The sequence below is a fragment of the Bombus vancouverensis genome, chromosome 3 (genome assembly GCF_051014615.1).
Source record: "Bombus vancouverensis nearcticus chromosome 3, iyBomVanc1_principal, whole genome shotgun sequence".
Taxonomy (NCBI): Eukaryota; Metazoa; Arthropoda; class Insecta; order Hymenoptera; family Apidae; genus Bombus; species Bombus vancouverensis.
Genome location: NC_134913.1, coordinates 15,111,387 through 15,125,070, shown reverse-complemented (window position 1 = coordinate 15,125,070; position 13,684 = coordinate 15,111,387). Strand labels below are relative to the sequence as shown.

At 30.8% G+C, this 13,684-nt stretch overlaps 1 protein-coding gene and 1 long non-coding RNA gene across 3 annotated transcripts; one reads left to right on the top strand and one right to left on the bottom strand.

The window, feature by feature from the left end:
* Positions 1-4,012: 4,012 nt before the first annotated feature.
* On the bottom strand, positions 4,013-13,467 carry ana3 (rotatin homolog anastral spindle 3). 2 transcript variants are annotated; one of them, XM_076617126.1, is made up of 29 exons: positions 13,244-13,467; positions 12,976-13,160; positions 12,645-12,818; positions 12,415-12,566; positions 12,044-12,302; positions 11,798-11,956; positions 11,610-11,714; positions 11,027-11,548; positions 10,727-10,947; positions 10,398-10,635; positions 10,113-10,322; positions 9,816-10,022; positions 9,541-9,714; positions 9,327-9,462; positions 9,040-9,264; positions 8,687-8,948; positions 8,414-8,589; positions 8,096-8,338; positions 7,805-8,028; positions 7,427-7,720; positions 7,102-7,342; positions 6,831-6,999; positions 6,552-6,748; positions 5,743-6,476; positions 5,357-5,561; positions 5,039-5,247; positions 4,830-4,970; positions 4,599-4,728; positions 4,013-4,525 (listed from the first exon to the last, which is right to left on the bottom strand). In XM_076617126.1, the coding sequence occupies exons 1-29, from the start codon at positions 13,371-13,373 to the stop codon at positions 4,257-4,259; spliced, it is 6,591 nt and encodes a 2,196-aa protein (XP_076473241.1). In that variant the 5' UTR covers positions 13,374-13,467; the 3' UTR covers positions 4,013-4,256. The 2 variants fall into 2 exon arrangements, with proteins under 2 accessions (XP_076473241.1, XP_076473239.1); XM_076617124.1 differs by having other exon boundaries at positions 4,014-4,525; positions 5,039-5,250; positions 13,244-13,465.
* Positions 7,542-9,822, top strand: LOC143302440 (uncharacterized). The gene is made up of 2 exons (XR_013057947.1): positions 7,542-7,671; positions 7,876-9,822. It is a non-coding gene; the product is annotated as an uncharacterized LOC143302440 (long non-coding RNA).
* Positions 13,468-13,684: the final 217 nt, after the last annotated feature.

The window sequence follows — 13,684 nt, the reverse complement described above, 5'->3', positions numbered from 1 at the left end:
TTAAATCGCAGATCGTTTCTCTTTATACTCGTACGAAGCTCGAGTCGACTCAGAGCTCGATTTCGAGTAATTCTCGAGGCCAGTACGAAAGAACCGGACTCCGTTCCGCCAGCTGACACGCGCGAGCGTTTTCGCGTCAGAACGGGAGAGCACTCATCTCCGCTCGAAACAGAGGAAAGTCCTCGACCGAAGTTATTTGCTTTTTCAGAGCATAGAAGCTGTTTGTTCCGATAATTCACGCTTCCCGCGTTCTCATTGATCAAAATTGTTAACCAAACAAAGGAAAAATACTGTAAATCGTTGGCAGCGTGTAGAACGGAAGTCGTTTCAAGCGGATCAACGACACGTTCTCCGGTTTTCTCATCGTAGGCGTCGATACGACGTAAAATAGAACACGACGATCACGTCGGTGATCTGTGTTGAAGATATTGAGCGGCGATTCCGTGACCTTGAATTTCACGAAGGAAGAAATGGAAAGAACGTGATAGATCCCATAAAATCGCTGCAGATACGGGTATTCGCGATCTTGTCGCTTGCTGGCAAACGAATTTCGTGCGTCATTGCTGCGCGCGTGTGTACACTACCATACGATATATCGTTTCCGTGCGTGGCCGAAATAAGAGAAAAGCAAAAAAAAAAAAAAAAAAAAAGGAAAAAGAAAGGAAAGAAACGCTAGTAAGATCATAGAGTAAGCAGGATTTTAGCTGTTCGTGTCTACGTAACGCTGTTTTGCGATAGTTTCGATCAGTCAACTTTCGTGGAAAATTAAACGTCTCTCGCTTGGTCCTGCTCAATTGGTTTCCCTGGCTGCTTGTCTACTTTTTCCAATTAACGTTATCTTGTTTTATCCTGCTCTGTTTCCCTTCAATCTTCTTCGCTTTTTCTAATCTTCCACCTCTCTATTTCTTCTACTTTATCACAGAACATCTTACTACCCTCCCTTTTCGTTTCATTTATTATTTTTGTTTCGTACGTTCAATTACCATCATGCCCCTCCGCTCCTTTTCAATCCCTAACTTTCTAAACCCTTCTAACAATTTGTATCTCCGCTGTTAAGTTTTTCCTTCCTCCTCCTACTCTTTTCCTCTTGCTTTTCCCACTTCTCGCGATCCTTTTATTCCTCCCGCCATACTACTAAATTTCTCTATATTCCAACGATCCTCCTATTTTCCGCGTCACCGTCTCCCCGTAATATCCAATCCCGTTTAATCTTCCCTCACAACGAAATCTCCTATTTCCCGGCTTTCAGCGTATACCCGGTTGAAAATCCTCTTTTCTCGCCGCTGCCTGCCAGCCATCGCTTCTATCCAGTTTTAGCGTCCCGTGAGACGCTTTCTTACCTCATCTCTGGCGGTCGTGCACGCTGGTCCCACGGGTCTCTTGGTGAGGCCCATGGGGTATGCGGAACAGCGGGGCGCGGAGCGGCAAATACGCGAACGCGGAGGTCACCATTGACGCAAATCCATTTGACGGTCACGTGACCAGCCGTGCTGGAACACAATGCTGAACGCGCACGGACGCCACAGCACCACCTTTCATTAAATCCGTTGCTCCGTGCGTGCAACGAACGCGGGGAGGGCAGCTCCACGTCCTAGAAAGTGGCCAATCCATGCAACCAAATAATGGCCAATTAACGATCCACCGATCGATGATCCGTCGGCCGAATGGCAATCGAAGCTTCGGAGGAACGTCCTATCTTTTTTTTTTTTTATCACCGACCGACCGTTTTATCAATGTGCAGGATACTGGAACTCTATTTATCCGAACTCGTTTGTTCGTCGGACAATTTGCACGACTTTTACTTACGATCTCTTATTTAAACGATAGGAGTTTCGTTAATATGAAAGTTAATATGACACGCGTTTAGCTGACGAACTGGACATTTAAAATTTTTAAGTAGGGTAAGATAGTAATAAAAGTAATAAGAGAGTATGGAGTGGGAAGTTGTACGGTTCGAAACAAATTGAAGTAGTCGGTTACAAGTCTTCGTTGTACCAAGTATCATGTTTCTGAAATATATATTTTTAATAATACTTGTTATGTAATAATAGTTATAATTAAAGCTTCGTACGATAAGAACTCATTTTACGATTTTGATTTATTTTAAACCGCGGTGTCTTCTCATATCGTCTCGCTTCTACAGTGAATCGCAGTCCATCCTGCACTTGAAGCGTTGTATATCAAAGTCACGACAGTCTGATGTAAACGTGTTGAACGTTTACAATATGATGTAATGTCCTAACGATTTTGCGAGAACCTTAGCTTGTTATTTTGATGCCTTAAACGAGAGGCATTTTGTATGTAAATAAATATGCCTTTTAAAATGCCGTATGTGGGATTAACTATTTCTTAGGATACTAAAGATATTAGAAACTTGCCTCCGTAAATATTTGTTTTGGAAAGAGAAAGTCAGTAGCGGAATTGAACCTTTTCGATTATTAACGATTGGTTATCTAATCCTTGCCTTACGTTTCAAGGCAACATAGTAACATCCACGAGGAGGTTATATCGATTAGTAAGTTCTTCCGATGAATTTTCGAGATATTTCTTCGAACGGATTAATCAGTCAACTTCTCAACGTAAAATATTAATTTTCAGATGTTATTTCACGTCGCATTACTCTCTGATATAACAGGTGAGGATCGTTATTCTATGATGCCGTTAAGCTGTTACAACATTCATGAAGCGCTTTTGCAACAGATGTCTTATAAATTCTTTAAATTTATCTCTTTTAAAATACTTCTGCGTTCAACCTAACTTTTTTCAAGCATTGCATAAACGATTTCTTGTGTCTTTATTTTTAACGGTCTACATAAGAAAGAACTAAGACATGCGCGTACCATTTTGGAACAGATGTTTTATTAATTGCTTCAGTTTATTTTACTTCGAATATTTTTGTCTTTGAAGATAAATTTTTTTTAAGCATTACGTAAGCGATTTCCTGTATTTATATTTCGAACAATTTGCGTGAGACGGAAGTAAGACATTATGTGCATGTAACAGTTCCGCATTGAAATCTAAATCATACAGGAGATGTTTATGAAAAGATCTACATGATTTTTTATTCCTGTTGTCTTATCCTCTCTTTTCTTCTCCTTGTCATGACGCACAAACGTGTAAAAACTATAATTTATGCGTGAGTATTGGATCATTACACCTATCTGTTCGAGATATTACTTAATAATCTAAGTTTCGTAATTGATGGAATGTATTTGAGTTTAAGATTCTCAATAGGATTCTAGTAAACAATATATATTTATCGTTATAAATCTTTCTTTTTTCGAGCAAAATTTCATGTTGTTACTTCGCTTCGGAAATACTGCCGATGATCATCAGGTTAAATGTTTGCAAACGAAATTGATTTTAACGTAGGCAATTCTCCAGTATTCCGTAAATATTGACAATTTATTTCTTATTTAACTTCTGAATGTCACATTTTATTTAATTAACGCATAATACGAAATGCTATCATCATAGGAATTAAGCCGCATTATCTTCAATCATTGGAAGCGCGCAAATGAAACTCGAGAAATAGATATTGTCGGTAGCATGAAATAACCTAATTTACACAAAGTCATATCAATTAATTTATACACTCGTCCCTCAATATACGCGGAGTATCCGTTCCATGTAGATTCGTTTTACGCGAATGAAAATCGCGTAAATAGTCTGTCTGTACAAAAGGAAAAATATGTACACATATATGATGACTAGCACAACGTAATGTACTTTTATCCTTATCACATGCGGTATTGACGTGTTTCAATATCGCCGAATAAGTTACTCTATACACTTGTTACTTTTAAAATTTCTAGGAAAATGCATTTCCTGGCCGCGTAAATTAAGATTGCGCATAAAATCTATCGTGTAAATTATGTTATAATTTACCCCGTAAAAAGAAGACTCACGTAAATTGAGGGATCATTGTAATTTAACATCTATATTGCATACTGTTGTACGTGATCTTAGTAATTGAACTTGTGAATAATACTATTTTTTATTTATTAAATAATTTTTATTATTCAATATATTACAAAATATCGTATTGTTAGTCATAAAAATACAACGATGAAAATATATCTATAATAGTAATATGTATAAAAATTGTATAAATTCATATTACATATACCCTCTTGCTATTTCTATAAAAAATATTACAAATTTCGTTAATAAAATATTATTCACATAATGTAAAGTAATACTTCAATTCCTATGTACAATTACTTGTATTTAATTATTTTCTCTCATAACTGATCTTAATCAGCTTTAGTATCCACTGGACTAAGAATTTTTAATATATATTGTAGCATTTTAAGTAAGTCCTCTTCTTCTTTCTTATCATCTACATTTAATAGTGTAATCCTACCTAACGCTTCTTGTATACTCTGTGAAAAGCCAGCACTTCGTACAATTAATTTTCCTTTCTGATTATTGGATATTAGAGACCATAACATAGACCCTGCTATTCTAATTTCGACCAGGGAACCATTTTTAAATATGTCATGTAGAACATTAATAAAATCCACTAAAATTTTCGTATTATGTTAAAATCGTTTAAATATGTAACGTGATATGAAAGTATGCGTATCTTAATTTACCTGAACTAAGTAATCGTGGTCGGTTGGTCATGTTAAACGCGAGATTACGCAATATGGAAATTGCAAGAATTCTATTAGATGATGAAGAGTATTTTGACAATTGTAACAAAACATCCAAGCCGTCGACAGCCTGAAGAAATGATTAGTATACACACATGAAAAAGCATAAAAATATTTTTTGGATATTGAAGAATAAAAAATTAAAGAAATAAGTTAAGAAGTCCATTTTACCTTTGGGACACATATCTGGCCCTCTTCGTAATAAGTAAAGTCAATTAAGAACTCTAAACAATATAATTCAACGAGTGGCCATGGTTTTGTCCGTTTTGTGGTAATTGGATGTATTTTTGTAAAAAATTGTAGGAGATTACTCTACGAAATTTGTATTAATAAATAAACATTGCTTTGGAGATCCATATCATCAAAAAATATCAAATTACCTTTGAAATTGATACTCTACATTCATGAACGTGTATTGCATTTCTCAAAACATGAAATGCAAAGTGTAATTTATGATTATCAAAGAGTTGACCAGCTTTGTCTATTTCTTTGCAAACTAATTGTATAATAACATGTATAAGGGCGAGAGTATTAGGAGTTTTTCTAAGCCCTGTCCCTGGCAAAATAGTCGTTAACGTCAAAGATTGCGCTGCTGAAAAATTAAATTATTAAAGTAGCATAAGATATTCAACAAATAATTTTTACTCGTTTAATATTTAGCATTTAGCAGTAAGTGTATATTTCAATTTTAACGATACCTGTAGTACATTTTGTAGTATAGGTTGCTAGTAATTTCAAAGCGGTGGTTGAAACTGTTTTATTTAATGCAATCCAAGCCCATAGTTTGTGTAATACATCTGCTAGTCCTGCTTTTGTTAGAGCTACTTTAACTTCTGTACTGCCGTACATGAAATTCATTAATAATACTAAAATAGCATTCATGTCGCGTAGTAACGGATGAATCTGTAGAAAAACACGAGGAAAACTTTTTGTTACAATTTCTAAGACGATGTTGGGAATTCCGTCACGTGTATGAATAATATTTGTTTTTTTTTTTTCGAGATTGAGAAATCTCTCAGCTGATCACTGTAGCAATAATATAAATTAAAAAATACTTTTTTTAAGATCTACTTTATCTAATTACCTTCTTTTCACGATCAATCTGATTTTTGAAAAGTTCGAAAGGTTGTAAATTTAATCTCACATACGATTCTTTCAATATCATTAAAGTTGTGTCAGGTAAATTTTCTTCCAATGCGACCTGTTTAGCTGTGTTTGATACACATAACAAATTAGTAAGTGCGCTTATGATCAAATCCTTGTCCTCGTTCAATTTCTTATTCTTCTTCGATCGGTTGTAATTATGAGCTATAAATAAGTGCAATAAAATATTACAAAGTTCTTTGCTCATAGCAATTTCGTTTCCTTCAACTTCATAATCTGCCGGTTTTTCGGAAATTAAAGGAGGATCTTTATTTCCATTTGATTTTGTTGAATGCATATTGGCACTTTGTAGAGAAAATGTATTAACATCAGATGTAATTTCTTTTAAATTGTTTTTATTGTCATTTGACAATCGAGTTAAAGGAGTATCCATTATTGATTGTAGTGAGATGCTACTTTTTCCTGAAGAATCTTTTTCAATTTCTTGAGACAGTAGAAACGCGAGACAGCCTATAGCACTGATACGAAGTTCTGGATTAGAATCCTTCATTGCAACACAGATAGATGAAAGTACAGCTTCTGGTCCACGCAATTCTAAAGCGGTCTGTATTGTTTCAAAATGTTGATTTTCTGTTAACGAAAGTATGGCTATAAAATTGAAAATTTCGGTCCAGAGTTTATTTCGCACAGAGATCAATTGCGATGTGTTATTACCTGCGTAAACATTATTTAATTTATATAAAACTTACTGCATACATACACAAATGAATCTGTTCTTTTTTAACTTACAATATAAATCATCATTTAAAAAACAAAATAACATGTAAAGTGAGTCAACTGAAAAGCTAGCTACAAGAGAATATTCATTACTGTTTGTAATACAGTTTGTTAAAACTCTACAAATGCTGATATACATTTCCAATATGTCACAATAATGTGTTAAATTCCTTTTACTTTCAACATCTTTAGGTATTTCATTAATGCATCTACAAAAGTTGAAGTATATATTAGAAAAATTCTAAAATCTTTCCAGACACAGATATACATATATATAATAAGTTTAATTACCCAATTAAATATTTGTCAATAGAATGTTCATAAATTTGATGAACAACTTCTTGTTTTCCTATAAGTATTAAATTATTTAGTAATCTACAAACAGCTGATATCAATGATGGTGTTGCTACCAATTGTAAATAATGGTCCATCTCTGTAGTTGTTGATTCTTTGACAGAAACTAAAAAATATTAATTAATATTTACAGTCATACAATTTAATTTATAAATTATTTTCAATTGTTTAAACAGTAGTTAAAAAAGCGTTAAAAAAGTACACATACGAGGTTGTAATTCATCGTGACAATTATACAGATGTGAGATTGCACGTGGTACTAATGATGTACAACCTGACTGCATGCTATGAATAGATGGGACTTTCCCAGTTTCTTGCTCTTGATTATTCATATGATCACAGTCCAGAGAAGTAGACATATAAATATTAGAACATAGTACACTTATTTCATAATAAGTGTTGTTTTGTTCTATATATATTAAAATAGCATTTGCTTTCAAAGAATCCATCTACATAAGTGGATATAATAGTAAATAAAGAATCATATTTAGAATTTACTTTTACCGTAATAGAAAGATATAATATTTACTTACATATTGAAAAATGATAGAATTGCAATTTTTTATTAAACTGCTAAGTGCACAACATGCTTGTTCCCTAACAATGCATGACTCTTCTCTACTGATAATGCATTGAAGTAATGCCTGACATAATTCGCTTGGTGCTAGTGCTATAGAATTCAATAATTGAGAAGCTGTATGTAAATTACTCATTAGACCTGCTAATAGTTGTAAAGCAGAAGCACGAACCAAAGGATCTCGATTTTGCCACAACATAGGTAACCAATTCAACATACGATCTTCTTCATACCAAAATTGTACAAAAATCTAGTAATATTTATACCATATACCGTTAATAGTATCATTATAAATAGAAATATTTAATTAAGTTAAACTTTTATTTATACTTACGTTTTTATTGAAGTTTATTTGCATTTGATATAACAAATGATTGAGACATATAATAGAATTTCTGGTTATAGATAAGCCCATAAAGCTTATTGTTCCAGCCCCATGGAAGGATATAATGAGTTCGATTAATGTATTTCCTAATGATATTAATAAATTTTTGCAATTTGTCCAATGACACTTTCCAATTAAATATGTTAAACATGTTAACAGCCAATCAAGGTAAGCTGTAAAGAATTGATTTATTTTAATTTAAATGATAAGGATATAATATCGTGGAAAAAAGAAATTTACCTAAATTATAAAAATGTTGTTGGTCTCCTAAACATAAAGTGGAGACAATTAATTCAATAAAGTGTAGCCAAACATCTTGGTCTTCTAAAGTAGATCTTTCTGATTGTCCTATGGCTGAACATGTGCCAGCTAACTTCAATATAGATTGATGTACGTTTTGATTATCTAATTCCGAGCTTTTTAATAATTCGGTTAGAGATTTAGTTATATTTGTCATTATTTTATTAGTCCATTTATACTTTCCTAATGTAACACAATACAAATATTTTCACTGTGTTTCAAATGATACATAAATTCTATTAATTATTTAAATTTTACCATCTTTTGTAATATTGATATAAAACTGTAGAAAATTTAAAACTTCAACAAATAAATCACAATCCTCTTTACTTGCGGGTTGTGAAAGTAAAAATCGTTCAAACGTTTGTTCCCATGGTAATAGGCTTATGTCTTTTATTTCCTCACATTTTTCCATTTTATAAAGTTTTATATGCCTAAAAAAAAAAAAATTACTAGCGAATTAATAACAATTCTTTACAAAAAAATTAAATCATAAATGGTCATTATAAAAGTATTGCAAATAGTGATTACATTGTAAGATAATCAAGTGCACATGAAACTGAGTCATGGGTAGTTGAATTTTGTATATTGTACAGTTGTTGTTGACAGCTATAATGAGGAAAGCTAAGACGTAAGACTAAAAATTCATTTTCTAGAATTTTTAGTTTTTTTGATATATTAGAATCATGAAGATCATTAAAATGTTTCCAAAGCACATTTATACCACCATTCCATTCCCATATCCAATATTGTCTTATAAATGTTAATACCAGTGAGTCATTGCCATGAAGAACTAGAAAATAAGAATTACAGACTAGTAATATTGATCTTTAAGATATAAACGATCAATATATTTAAAATGTTTAATTAAGTCTATAATTTACCAGACATATCTGATCGTCTATGTCTACTTATTTTCCAATGCGATTTACAAAGAAATGGTAATCTCATTTTAGATACAATAATATAAGGCAAAGAAATATTCAGTTGATTATAATTTTCTGTATATTTTTCACTCAATCTCATAATGTATTCATTATAAAGTAATAAGCATAATAATTGTGAACCATCAGTTTTAATACATTCATTATTTGGAAATAGAAAAAGACCTAAAAAATATTTTTTAGTAATATAGTAATAAAATTTATTTTGAATCTTTTGTCACACTTACTTCTCGTTATATTTGATAAAACATTAATACGAATGGACAAATCCTGACGTATAGAACATTCAGAGGATGCTAGTAGTTTTAGTATAGTAATTATAGGAATGACAGAATCTGGATAATTAACATATTCTTTTTCAATCTAAAAAATGATGTCATTTAGGTAAAATGAGAAAGATTATTTAAGGAATTATATAGCATAGATATTATACAATCTTACTAGAGCACTGTTAAATATGTTCAAGATCAACGATAATCCATTTTCCGTAATAAATAACTTGTGTAAAGAAGAATCTGTAAGCATAACGCTAATTTGTACTAATGCTGATTTACGTATTTTAGGATCGACATTCGGCTCATTTAGCATTTCAAGTACAGATAATAAATTACTCCTCTGTAAAAACATTGACTGTATTATTTCTGTATTGACCATATATAAAATTTACAATGCGTGGAATAATTTTTAAATGTATGAAATGTAATAAAATATGTAACCTGATAACTGCCTTCAGATCTTTTAAAAACCCTTTGACGATCAAATATACAAAGTGAGCTAAGAGGTAAATCGTGTAGGGATGATAATCGTGGTAATTTTTTAACTGAATCCTTTTCTTTTCCAAGAAGCCAAATCAATCTACAAACGGCTTCGTATCTAATATCCTCATCCGACGAAAATAAGAACCTTAAATTACCTTTCAAAACCTTTTAAATAAACATGTATTTTTTCAAACTATTTTAAGACTTATGAATATAAGAAATGTACTTTTCCAATAATAAATTATAACATATTACCTCGATATATGGCAATTGTATATTAGTAGAAACATCAGGATCAAAGATTTTTGTTACACATTGACCTAAGGTTGAGGAAGGATAAGCATGACATTGTAAAAAAGGCAATACTTGTACTATGGCTTCTAGAGATTTTAACCATCCATTTTCTCCCATCTGTAATCTTCCTTTTAATATGTAAACTAATATTTCTTCAGACATTTCCTTGATCTAACAAAAATATAAATAATTGTTTGCAGATTGCATATCATTTAAGCTAAATTTACTCATAAGATTTCATCTTACCCTTTTGTCATCATGTGTTACACCATAGGATATGATTTCAATTAACACAGATAATTCAAATAAAAATGCCAGATTTTCCCATGATAACTTTTCTTTGTTATATTCTACTCCTAAAATACTTTTAACTAAAGTATGACATTCAAAATATGTGGCATATTGTATATCAGTATCTGCATTTGCTAATAAACTTAATATTAATTTTGTAGCTAATGTTTGGTCTTCATTACTTGGAGAATACCTTAAACGTTAAATAAATTATATTGCAATAACTAAGTTGTTTTAACAACAATAAAATTTCCAAATTCATATAATTCACAAAAAGAATATACCTATTCATATTTTGTAAAAATTCGATAGTTTTCTTAATAATACCAAAATTTTTGTGATAAGGTAAACTTAATTTTGAAGCATACAACATTTTTAAAACTTCCGAATGAGATGAATTAGGTGTATTTTTTATTATGTATATAGTTGCTTGTATCGACTTTGTTATCAGTCTTGTTTCGTCGAATGTTTTAATATATATAATTTCATCGCTACCTTGAAATTGCTGTTAAGTGTACAACAATAAATTATTAGACTAATTAGATTTTCTCTAATTAGTTAAAAAAAAGTTAGAAATTACATACACGGCCGTATTCTTGTAATATAGAGTGTAGTTTTGGATATAAAAAATAAATAGCAGCATCCATTATAGCTACACATATTGATGTTTTAAGTGATTTAGGGAAGATAACATCCGCTATTTCTAGAGGAACTATGTGGCTTAAAAGTTTCATTGTAATACTTATAAGGTGTAAATACGTTATTCTAAAATCATCTATTGTGCTATAATTTCCAAAATATTCTATGACTTCTCCTAGCATGCCAAATAATACTTTCATGTCTTCAATTACTTTTAAAGCAATATCATCATTGCAAAGCCAAACATTTGGCATGACGCTTATGACGAGTACTTGTACCAGTTCATATATTACGTCTGTTACATACTTAGTACTTCTTAATATAGGTGTTGAATTAGTAGAAATACTCAATTGAGATATAACACGTTTTAAAGTTTCAATGCAAAAGATTGGTATAAGCATTTGTTGTAATTGTAAAATAGAATCATCAATGTTATCTGATACACTTTGACTTCTTTCGCTTGTTCCCTAAATAATATACAAAACATTAGTAGGTACATAAATGTTTATAAAGTATTTAAATACTTACAGTAGATTGATATGCTTGATAATTAACTTCTGGAAATCCTCCATCAGGACTATCTCTTGTTTCAGAAGGAGAATAAACATTATTGCTTAATTTTTCTGCCAATAACTGAAAAATGTATTCTTTATAAATATATTATGCTGTACTCGAGTATTATAATTAAGTATTAAATTTAAACTGTATTTATTTACTTTTTGTTTTTTATTTGCAATACACGGTTCACAATAATAATAGATTCGTAATCTTAAAGATCGTGTTAATTTGTGGAGTGTTTTCAATACCATTGGTATTATATTTCTAAAATTGGCATTTGTGATATTTGCACTAGATTCCAAAAGATTATGTAATATCTGAAATTTAATATTGTATTATTAAATACTAATTATTAAATATCAATACAATATCATAACACTTTAATGAAAAGCTTAAATATTCACAAAAACAATTGCTGGTCTTTGAAGAAAAACTTCTGCTGGAAAATCCTGCATCATCACGTTTGTTATAAATTGACATGTATGTAATATAAGATTTGCATCTAAGCTATTATTTAGGGCTTCTTCAACTGCTGCTAAGACACCTCTATCTGAAGTGACTAAAGGTTGCCATGGCATGATTAACCATTTAATACCACCTTCAGTAGCTTTAGATATCGGGGTTCCATCTCCACATTCTAATGTTAAGTCAAATGGTACTGTACTATAAATTATATGTATTAGACAAGAAATATAAGAAATTTCATATAAAACAAAATAAAAAGATTACACATATATAATTATCATACTGTGAAAAACATATTTAGGATATTTACCTGTTCAAAGCAGAGGTAGTAGTAAGCCCATTTTGAGATAAATTATGATCTTCTTTTCTATGTATTTTGTTATTTCCATTATATTCATAATCTTTTATACGTGTTCTATGCCTGTCGTAATCGATAAATCCTAATGTTGGACAGCTAGAATCCTTAAAAAGAAATTTGAATGACAAACTTGTTTCAATATACTTACAAATATAATTAAAATTAAAAGTAGATATAAGAACCTTTATAGTTTTTGAGTTTGATGATATTGTTTGTAACTTATCTGAACAAAGAACAGCTTCTTCAATTTCATTTAATTTTTCATACCATTCTGAACCTAATTTCCTTCTTAATTCCTGAAGTTCATTTTGAAGTCTTAATTTACCAAATGTATTTAAGTGACTTCTATCATCTGTCTTACAAAATATATAATAATATGCAATTATAAGTTTTTAAATGTAATTTTTATTGTGAGATATTATAATTTCTAAATTATTAGAAGTACAATTATCGTTTGTTAGTATTTGAATCATTGATTAATGAATAAATGAATGAAACTAAATTTTTAAATACCTTTAATAAACGAAGTAATAAATCTAAAACCTTCTGTGTCTCTGAGAAGGCTTCAAATGAAAACCAGTTAAATAACTTTGTTATTAATTCTTTTTTTACAGCATCGCAATCGCAACCAAAACCAAGATTGTATTTTGAAATAATATTATCTAGTGCTCTCAATCGAATTTCCTCGATATTATGACCTGGAAAGATTAATAAATTTTATGCTCATCTTTTGTTTTGCTATAGCATATAATAAAAAAATTGGTAAAGTATTTATATTTACTTAATTTTCTAACGTGTGCCGCTGATATTCCGCTCATGTTTGACATCTGCTTAACACATATTGAACTGTCACGTTTTAGGTTAACTGTTCCAAATGTTTTGAATATTTCACCGCCAAATATCGTGAGCATTATGGGTAACTCTGGCTACATTTTTATGAAAGGTTACATTCTATCTAAATCTATGTATAAATTTATATTTTTCATGTAATACATGAACGCAATAAAAATTATATTTTTATTACGTGCGAAACTGTCGAAATATTCGATTAAAAGCTTTCATGTTTACCTTGTATTATAGTTTTCAACGTATCAGTGGAAATGCGACTTTAGTTCATTTATGATTATATGCCATCTACCGGTGAAAGTATGAAGATAAACTGAAGTGTAACTTAAACGTATGCTCATCTATATACCTTATTATTTAAATTTCCCGCGCACGC

Coding starts and splice junctions, on each gene's coding strand:
- ana3 (XM_076617124.1), bottom strand. CDS start 13,373: ATGCTCACGATATTTGGCGGTGAAATATTCAAAACATTTGGAACAGTT. Junction 10,636..10,726: donor TTTTTACAAAATATGAATAG/GTATATTCTTTT, acceptor TTAACGTTTAAG/GTATTCTCCAAGTAATGAAG. Junction 5,562..5,742: donor AGATTGATCGTGAAAAGAAG/GTAATTAGATAA, acceptor GTTTTTCTACAG/ATTCATCCGTTACTACGCGA.